Source organism: Limulus polyphemus, unplaced genomic scaffold (genome assembly GCF_000517525.1).
Source record: "Limulus polyphemus unplaced genomic scaffold, Limulus_polyphemus-2.1.2 Scaffold681, whole genome shotgun sequence".
In the NCBI taxonomy this organism is placed as follows: Eukaryota; Metazoa; Arthropoda; class Merostomata; order Xiphosura; family Limulidae; genus Limulus; species Limulus polyphemus.
The window spans coordinates 462,627-473,605 of record NW_013666291.1 but is presented as its reverse complement, the minus strand read 5'-3'; the positions used below and the strand labels follow the sequence as shown (position 1 = coordinate 473,605).

The window sequence follows — 10,979 nt, the reverse complement described above, 5'->3', positions numbered from 1 at the left end:
ATAACTCTATTTACTTTTTCCTTGAACACCTAAAATTGTCAATTTTCACGGCAGCTGTTCGTGTTAATAATATTTTAAAATTCTCTGAAGTCGTGACTGTAACGTGCTTTATGTGAACGAATGTTACCATTATATTGTCTACTTTTGTACCTCCAATTTTGGATCTATTTGAAGTAAATCATGGAATATTTACAAAAATGCCCCCCCCCCCAAAGACTTACTTTACTTTACTGGAGAAATAATTAAGTTTCTAATTATGTTATACTTAATGAATTCTGCCGAATTTCATTGTAAGACAGTTGTGTTTTTATTCACATATGATAATCAATTACGTTAAAAAAGAAAAACTTACTTCGCTAGTTTTGTTATGACATTTGTGAGTCCCTAAAAATGCATTCATCTGCCAATAGGTGATGCTAGAGTTGTTAGGTTTCCAAGGGCTGTCGCATTGGTTTATATCCATGTTGGTGACGTCAATGTCCACGCTTAGTGCTCCAATTAAACTGTATACGTTCAAAAGAAACAAAATTCACGATTAGAATCAAATTATATTACTAGTACTGGCGTTTGTTGCAATTATGCGAAAGATAAGCACTGGGATTTTGTGCTATGATAATTACAAGTAATATACCATATGATTGGACAAGAATCCAATTGAATGTTTCAGCTATTTAGCTCATCAGAGATAATTTTATGGACATATAACATCTTATACTGCTATATGTAATGCTTATAATTCTTGAATAAACACCAAAATCAAAATATCAAATATGAGAAATATACAAATATCTAAAATATGTTTACATAAATTTACAAGATTAGTTAGCTTGAATAATTATCAATCGAAATCATTGTGGTATCATAAGTTCTGTTGGCCAGTTTCTAAGCATAAATTACAAATTACCTTTGCTAGGGTTTCGCAGCATTGTAGATGTTGCTGAGCTCTATTGAATTTATATAGGACATGTGGTTTCAAAAACAAATGTTCCCTAGGAGAAATGCAACGACTGAACTGATATTAGAATATTATTGTGAGTTGTCGTAACTGCTGAACTGTCGTTACGAACCGGAGTATATATATATATATATATATATATACATACACATATATATATGTATACATGCTGTCACTATAACACAGAGGTAATGTAAATGAAGCAGAAAAGAAAAAAAAAGAGAAAACTTTTGAGTTCTTTTGATTTTGTTATAATTTTTACTTAGAACACAATCGGTTTCCTGACATTATGCCATTTTTCAGGTTACTTTAACACAAATGTAGATTACAATTATAAAATCGTCGTCAAATACAATATAACGCATATAGCTCGAACAACTGAGCTATATGGTTAATTTTTAAACAACTAGAACTAAAACATAAATATATATAAGCAGCTAACCATCATCGTTAACGCCCCCAATGGCACAACGGTATATTTGCGGAATTACAACGCTAGAAACCGGGTTTCGATACCCGTGGTGGGCAAAGCACAGATAGCCCATTGTGTAGTTTTTTGCATTACTTCAAACAAACTGTTAGTTTTGTGCCATATTGTTAACGATGATTTGTTTGTTTGAAGTTAAGCACAAAGCTATACAATGGGCTATCTGTGCTCTGCCCACATACCTCAGACACACCGCCGTGCCACTGGTGGGATGATAGTTTGATACAACCAACAGAAAATATTAATGTATTGTAAATATCTTATGATCATTGTAGCGCAGTACAAAATAACGATCTGTTTTATTTATCAAGAAGCTCATATTGGTCACATAAATGGCTAATATTATTTATTTTATATATACTACTTTCTCATTAATGTCAAGCGTGAGAGGAAATTATGATTTTGTTAATTTATCGATTCTGAAAATGAAGTAATCGTTCAAAGTTGCTTTGATATTAGTTGTTAAGATTCATAAAAGCATCAACATGGTTCTCAAGGTGCACATCTGTCAAGGTTAACAATCTTTGCCTGTTTATTACGTTGGAAGTGGTCATAAGTTTTATTGACGACACAAATCGTCAACGTCTCTGTTATGACTGGAATTCAACACTGACTTTCGTAAGCCTACTAGTAGTTAGTTTAACAGATTAATAATTGTGAGAATTTCCAAATCTAACAGGATTTCTACCTTAACTGTAACTGTTCCAAGGAAGAATCCTTCATGCAACTATTGTTAGTCATTGTATATGTTTGCAAAATTTAAATAAAAGAAAGAAATGTATTGTTTCAACCTTATCAGTCATATGATTATTGTTTGGGCCTAATTTTATTTGTAGTTTGCTCAAGCGATGGTGGTTCATGTTTTCATTGTGCCAATGACCAGTATTTTGTAAAACAAAAATATATATATATATAATATTACAGGCATAATCGTGATTTATAAAAAAAGAAAATTATAGCTATGGTAACTAATATCGAGAAGAAATTCAGCTATTGCTAAGTGATTTGGTAACAAAAATGTTAAACAAGCAACTTATATTTGTGACAATAAAGCAATAAATATGGATACATGTGGAATCATGGTCTGAAACGGAGAAAGGACTTTGCACCCAACCATCTAAGAGGGAAAAGTAACATCCTTAGTGGAAATCCACCTTTTACTGTTAAAGAAAAAAAATGTACGCATTATTCAGTCATTTGTTAATTTGTTGCCTGTTCTGACTCTACGATCAGAAGTACTGTGACAATGGTAGCCAATAAATAAACGTGTTTTCTAAATTTTAACTGTTTCATTCCATTAAGTGGATGTTTTCGTTTTGTTTTTTTGCTTCTACGAACTCTAGTTGAAGATGGTCACTACACGAGGATCGAGACTAATCAAACCGCTAACACAAAAAAGAAAATTTACCAGTTCCTCAAGAAACACCAGAAAGAACTTGGAACAGAAACAGTCAAACAACTAACAGTAAACAAAAATATCTAACTCCACACATATATGGTCTACCTAAAAATCCACAAACAATACTTTCATTTCCGTCCCATGGTTAACTGTATGGATTTACCACGTCATCTCTAAGCTAAATATCTTGTATGTACAATATCACCATTAACATGTAAAACATCTTCACATTTTCAGAACTCAAATCATTTTGTATATATATTATAAAATCAACCATGATAGCATCTCAAGACACAATGCGACGCATCCAATCTCTTTACTAAGACACCAATCTCTGACACACTGTACATACTCCTCCAACAAAATTGACAGAACACTTAAGAAACACACCCAACTGACAATTTCCACAATAACATAACTCACAACTTTCTGTATCAAGACAACCTACTTCTAACATGAAGATGAATACCTACAACTCCTATCATCAGTACTCGGTAATCTTTGTATTAAAAATTTCTAAGCTAACGCCCTCAAAACAGCCACTCTACGCCCCGACTTAGATATGTTGGCAATACATTCGTATGGCTATACACTACAGACAAGATTCAAGAATTCATAAAAATGAACAGATAAAATTCCCTGGTACAATTCACAATGAGTATAGAAAAAGAAAGGTAAAAACTCCAACAGTTAGATACCCAGATACATAATTCATATATCACAAAAGTTTACAAGAAACCCACTGATAGAGGTAAATAGCTCGACTACAAGTAAAACCATCCCATCATTGTAAAGACAGATGGCATAGACTGCCTAGTTTTCAGAATGGACAAGGTTTGTAATACTGAAGAAGTTAGGCTACTAAATATGATAATGATTGATAACCGATCACCACCATCTTACCTTAAGTACGAAATAAATCATTCATTATTCTTCTCTGAATCGACATTCAGATTTTCATCAGCTTGACATGCCTTCATTATATATATGGAGTTAAATGGAGTCGAAACCTCAATGATTGAAGGGACTTAGATGTTACTTTACGGTACATGGTGTTTTCAAAATATTGCTAGGCCTAGGCTAAAGGTAAAACGTATTGTTTTTTTGGTATGTTTGTTATTAAGCACAAAGCTATACTATGCGCTATCCATGCTATGCCCACCCTCAAACTTACCACAGAGCTACCGTGAGGAAAAAAAGTACTATGAACATTGTCGTAAGCTTTTCTTTTTTTTCTTTTTTTACTTTTTAAATTATCATATTATCTTTGATCTTTTACTCTTATTAAACACCATTGATTGAATGATATGCACTCAATCAACTATTATTTGTGATGTGTCACGAGAAACATTTGACTAAACTAAAACATAACTGAGCAGTTATTAGCTTCGTTCGCTGTCTAAGAAGTGAAAAAAGTGAAAAAGCGGTAATAGTCAATTTCATACACGTACCGTTCACTGACTTTCTTACTTCTACCTCCTTTAGATGTTGTGTATAACAGGTTCGTGTAGGACAAGATCCACTTCCTTCCATTACAAGTGTAGTACGGTTCCGTCCACTGTCCTAGAATATGATCGCTTTGCTCTGAAACCTTGTCTTCTGTTTCTGATACACTTTGAACTGTAGTTGGTTCGTCATCTAGCCAGGGTCTAGTAGTTGATTCGTCATCTAGCCAGGGTCTATTCTCCTCCAAAGAATAGTTATGACGCTCTTCCACTTCGGTGCCGACATCACTATTACTACTACTGGAGGCTCTCTTGATCTGAATATAATAGAGTGGCTTCCATATCGTTCCATTTCCGGTCCAGACGATGCGGGTCGCGAACACTACATCACCAGATCGAAGAATTTCTTTCACGAATGTCTTCAGTACTCCTGTTTGAAAATTAGAAAAATAAAAGTTTATTATCTTTCTTCTGTCATTTATTGTAAACTTCTTTTTTTTAAAGCGCTTTATGTTGTTTGGGTTATCACCGGAAATGCTGAGAATAAATTATAGAATTTGAAGTAAACTTGATGTACTGTACAAACATCTGGATACAATGGTTGTTTGTGAGACATTACATCATAACAACATTGATAATAACACATCTGTTTTTACTGGACTTATGCAATGTCACATAAACCACCGATGTACATACAGATCACACATCGTTGGTATAAAGTGTTATATACCATAACTATTTCCATACATGCTTGGAATTACACACACACACATATATAGATCATGGAAATTAATCTAGCACTATCATCTTTGTTTCTTTGTTTTTCAAAGAGACACGTTCATGCAGCGAGATTTCGTGAATGCCTCTTTCAACAGTAAGAACTGTGGATACTATATATTACTGTGTGGCGTATAAATAGTGTCTGTGATAAAACTGTACAAAAAACAACAACTCCTAACTTTGATATGAAATTACTTCAAAGGCACTGAGACCCACAATTTATGCATTTTTACATTATTAGCACGTTCACACAGCGAGATTTCGTGAGCATCTCTTTCAACAGTAAGAACTGTGGATACTATATATTACTGCGTTGCGTAGTAGTAGTGTCTATGATAAAACTATACATAAAAAAATCTTCTAAAACTACTTCAAAGGCACTGGGACCCACAATTTATGCATTTTTACATTATTAGCTACTAAACATTGTTAATGTCAAATAATTAGTTTACTCAAAGGTTTGGGGCATACTGTGGCCTTGTGATTAGGGCGTTCGACTCGCATTTTGCAGTTTGCAGGTTTGAATCCCATCACCGAACATGTTCGCCCTTTCAGTCATGGGGAGTTATATTGTGACGGTCAGTTCCACTATTCGCTGGTAAACAGTAGCTCAAAAACTTGTCGGTGGGTGGTGTTGACTAGCTGCCCTCTCTCTCGTGTAGCTTTGCGTGAAATTCAATAACAACAAAAAACGTTCATATATGTAACTATTTTCAGATTTGTCATGCCACTTCAGTTCATGCGCTCCACCTATTATTCTCCATCGGTTTATTGTTAATAACCTATATGCGTTTTATTCTTTTTCTGTTACTATAAGAGCAACTGTATCCCCACAAGTGGCTGTAGATGATAAATTGCAATATTAAATGTAAAGTGTGGTGCTCTTGAGTATTAATATCAGGTCTTAAACTTAAGTTCTTGTTTTATTGAAATTATAATTTCATTTCCCTTGTGAGGTTTGCTAGTAGGGGAAGTGATAAATACGCTACTGGTAAGTCCTTCTACCATAGATATATTTCCTTTTACAAGTTTCATTCTTTAATTTGTATTATGTAGTTTTATTTACCTCTCCTACATCTGGGACACTATTTTTGTTTTTGCCTAGTTCTTTGAAATTAAACCATATATTTCCAAGTTTGCACAATTTTATGTTTTATAGGCTACTTTTTGAACTCGATGCTAACGTTGTACTTTGAGTAAAACAACCCGTAACCACAACCATTTTGTTCAAAACCATAAAACCTGTTTTCTTTTAATACATACAAAAACATATCCATACACAAAAAAACCCTGTCTGTATGTCAAAACTGAAGACATTACTTCGATTTGTCAGAATGGATTTGGTGTAGTCAGAAAATGCTCTTTCAATAAACAAGCTTTTGACCGTACGAACGAAGTCGTTTTTGCGAAAACATGTGTTTCAGTTCTAAGTTTAGCACAATATCTTCATGACTATGACACAGAGTCAAATAACAACGGCAAAACCTGTCCATTTATCGTGTGCAAATCTTGACTTCAAAGAATTCAACATTTCGTGTTCATTATTGTAAATTACACACGTTGTCTTCTTCAGGCCCATTGCTGTTATTACTAGGGTTGATGGTTTTTCGAATTGCATATTACACACGTTTTCTTCTTCAGGCCCGTTGTTATTAGAGTTGATTTTTCGAAATAGATATTCAACACTAGTTTGTAAATACGGTCTGTTTAGTGGCAACTGCCTGTTTAGATTAATTATGTAAGATTTAGTTGTTGTCGTATTCGTGAAAAGAAATGTTTATCAGATTTATTTATTTATTCTGTAATGTTTCTAAAGTACACAAATTGTTTCGATTTTAGCAAGCTATCAGTAAATTAAATGTTTCGATGCTGACTGGTATTTCTCTTTCACTTCACAAAATACATTTAGTATTCTACTTGTTTTGTTTTAAATTATTTTTTTCGGACAAGTTACTTGCTTATTAACACTAGCAAACCGTGTTCTTGAAATTATTTCTTCGGTTAGAAAATAAACTAAATTAAGTTAAATTCTGTTAGCTATCGAATTAGTATTAACTTCCTAACAAAGCGAGCTACCTACTTAGATGAAAACTAAACTTCAGCCTCGTAATAAGTACAGCTAATTAAATCAATTAGACTTTTAGGGAAAAATCACCTTTAAAAACTGTGGTAGTAATTTATTTACTCGGCGACGTTTCGAGCAAACGCTCTTTTTTTTTCAAGCCAGAAACAAGCCTATAATAGTTTTTTAAGGTGATTTCTCTCCAAAAGTCTAATTTCTTTATTTTATCACCTTCGCATTTTTCTACTTATTTATTAGCTAATTAAATACGCTGTTGAAATGTTTTTGCTGATATTGATTAGAATAAATTGTTTTATCAGTTGAGTACCCTCGTTATTAGCGATATTTTTGGCTGTAATCCTAATAATATATCACGAGAGTCAGCTAACTTAGAAGATTTAGGTGAGTCCTAAACATATATACTAAACTAACAATGCAAAAAAAAAAGAAAGAAGCTCTATCAAAAATATAACAACAAAACAAATTCACATTTATTTAGAAATTCATGAATCGTTATTTTTTTTTCACGACAAGCAATACAGCACATTTTCCAAGTGACAAAGATTTTGCTTCTGTCTTGTGTATTTTCTCAAAATGTATTTAGTAGGAAAACTTGTTTGTACAAGTACGCGTATCCTATTCTTTCTGAATACTAAGTATTAATAATTAATGGCACAATTTGTTACTCAGAGTTCTACATATTATTAATTTGTACTTTGTAAGTGTATAGAGACACTGGAAAAAGTGAAATAAGCCTGGATAAAAGTCTTATAAGTTTGTCTTAGTAAAGTCAAATTGAAAGTTGTGTTAAAAAGAGAGAGAGAGAGAGAGAAAGTATATGTTCAGCATCTCCCGAGTGGCTCAGACTTACGACGCTAAAATTCAGGTTTCGATTTCCATGGTGGGCAGAGCACAGATAGTCCATTATGTGTCTTTATGCTTAATAACAACCAAATCATTTCTTCCAGCAAATAATAAAATATATTGCAAGCGTCATACTTAATGTATAAAACGCCTTGATACAACTTACTTATTCAATGCATATGAGCGTTTTTCTTTGATTTTGTTATCACGAAATAACAATATTGTTTGCAAAAAAAAAGTCTCGTTCGCCAGTAGCTTGCAAAACTGAGCTCTATGAATTATAAATGAACTCCAAAAGCTAAATAATAGCAGAATTCAAGTAAGTCTGTTCTAAATAACATATAATTCCATCAAAAACTGTAATATTGTAATATGTATGTTGTGATCTACATGATATATGTTGTTGTTTTTAGCCTCTTACAACTTTCAGTGTAAGTAACTGACTAAAAACAAAATGGGGTAAAATCACCCGTTTTCTATGTAAAATTAAATGAAGGAATTAATTAATTACAATTTTGATGGTATTTTTGTTTTAATTCTTGTCACATACATTACTGTAAACAATAACGTCACGACCTACAAACAAAAAAAAAGGTGCATAATTATTTTATAAAAACACATTTTAAAAGTCGGTATTTCTAGAGTTAAAACAGTCGACTATCGCGAAGTAATGATGTACACGCGTTTTACGCACGTTTTAGTGATTTTGCGAGGATACTCATCTTACTTTGTGTCGTAGAGATGAGGATTTGTTACTAAGGTTAAAATCAGATACATGGTTAGAAAACTGTTTTGGCCCAAGTACATGTTCCATTAAGCAACGGTGGTAAGGGGAGGGGGGGGGCTTGGTTTGGCTGAATCCGAAATAAACAATGCTTACTGTTAAAACCGGTGGTTTACTTACTAAATACTAAAGTGTGTGCGCTCATAAGATGTAGAGTGTACTGCCCTCAATTTTTAGTGAGCCCGCCTCATCCCTCTCACCAGGAAGAGGTTAACGCCTCTCTGGGATATACTAGTTAACTGTCTCTGTGAACGAACATCTCATGCTTATGATTTTTTATGTACAAAATGAACTTATCTCTTACTGTATTGTAATCCTTTTACAGTATATCAAATATTTGAGCCTCACAGAAATAGAAAAAAAAAAGCTGGGCGATATATTCTGTTGTTACATTTATTAGTTAATAGCATTGGGCAATGATGGCGTTATTTAGCACTCATTCACTGCTATATGGCAGTGAATAATTTAATTAATTGTTTTATTAAATTTTTGTAGGTTTAAATATATCATAATGCATTTTGGTCAATAAAAGACTACCCCTTTTTATAATGTTATTGTTGTTGTTTTTAGCGCAAAGCTACACAATGGGCTTGTTTGTTTGCGCTATCTGCTCTAGCCGTCCCTAATTTAGCAGTGTAAGACTACAGGGAAGGCAGCTAGTCATCACTACCCACCGCCAACTCTTGGGCTACTCTTTTACCAACGAATACTGGGATTGATCGTCACATTATAACGCCCCCACGGCTGAAAGGGCAAGCATGTTTGGTGGGACGGGGATACGAACCAGCGACCCGCAGATTGCGAGTCGAGCGTCCTAACCACCTGGCCATGACACAATTGTCTGTCTGTGCTCTGCTAACTATAGGGAATCAAATTCCGGATTTTAGCGGTTTAAGTCCGAAAACTTACCACTAACCCAAAGGGGAACTAACTTTTTATAATGTTTGTAATATTATGTTTCACAGGATACATGTTTGTTTGTTATGAAACACAAAGCTACACAGTGGGCTATCTGTTATTTTTAGCGTTATAAACCTTCAGACTTTGTGCTGAGCCATCAAGGGACCAGATAAATATATAAATCTCTAATTGCTATCCATTATTTGCGGTAAAAATTTCTACAGGATATACTGGTAATTTATTTTAGGTCTTCAGATAAACATACTTCACACATATTTTATCCATGTTTTGTTTGTTTTCATTTAGTTAGCCCATTCCTCTTCCATGATTCAATAGCTGTCATTTTCAGATATTTAGTTAATTATAAAATAATTAAAAGGAAACATTTACATAGTAGCATGAAGTATTTAATGTTTATGAATAACATTCTTGATAATCACTCGAATTGAGTTTATGGACCTGACATAGCCTGCTAATTAGGGCAGTCGACTCGCAATTTTGAGGGTCGCAAATTCGAATCCCGTTCACGGACATGCTCGCCTTATATGGTTGCCGACTGGGTTAGCCAAACTGTTGAGATTAAAGTCTTAAAAGGAAAATAAACAAACAAACTCTAATGTGTAAATGCCTCCGGCATACACTACAAATTAAGGACGGTTAGCGTGTATAGCTTTTGGTGTAGCTTTGCACGAATGTTTGAAACAAACAAATGCCAAACTAGTTTTTGTAGAAGGGTTCACATGGTCTGAAACTTTATTTGAAGACGACTATTTAAAAATGTAAAATGAATGTTTCCTTGTATTTGTACATATTTCTAAGACACGCAATGGTTAAAGAAATTAGTTGCTTAGAAATATGTTTATATATATACACCTGGAAAAAAGTTAAGCACCCCCGTGTTTTTTTCAAGTGATTCAGATTCGACGTTCTTGTGACTGATTATAAATTACCATTCAATCTAAACGTGTTTATTCAAATGAAATTATGCATTATTGGGCACAAGAAAACAGGATTATCACCGTAAAATAACAATTTTTAATTTACATATCATGACATCAAAATATGGACAGTTTTCACGCTTAAAATTATCTTTAATAAGTATTGTCAGTGAAAGCTCAAAAACGTTATTGAATTGTCAAATCACATTACAAAATGTCAATCATGACCCACCCATCGATAATTAGCCATCGAAAAGTCAATACCGGGTATATCCACCGTTTGCCTGGATGACTGCTGCAACCCTCCGCCGCATCCTGCCAGTTAGACGACAGATTTGTTGAAGCGTTATCTGTCGCCATTCTCG

The 10,979-nt window shown here is 33.7% G+C and overlaps 1 protein-coding gene across 1 annotated transcript in view; it reads right to left on the bottom strand.

Annotated features, from left to right (window-relative positions):
- Positions 1–332: 332 nt before the first annotated feature.
- Positions 333–10,979, bottom strand: part of LOC111085877 (probable G-protein coupled receptor CG31760) — a gene marked incomplete at its 3' end in the record, with an annotated part of 36,691 nt that continues 26,044 nt past the window's right edge. The window contains exons 4-5 of the mRNA XM_022386493.1: positions 4,293–4,716; positions 333–503 (exon numbers count right to left, since the gene is read on the bottom strand). Coding sequence (XP_022242201.1) covers positions 333–503; positions 4,293–4,716 — 595 coding nt within the window. The remainder of the gene's footprint in view (positions 504–4,292; positions 4,717–10,979) is intronic.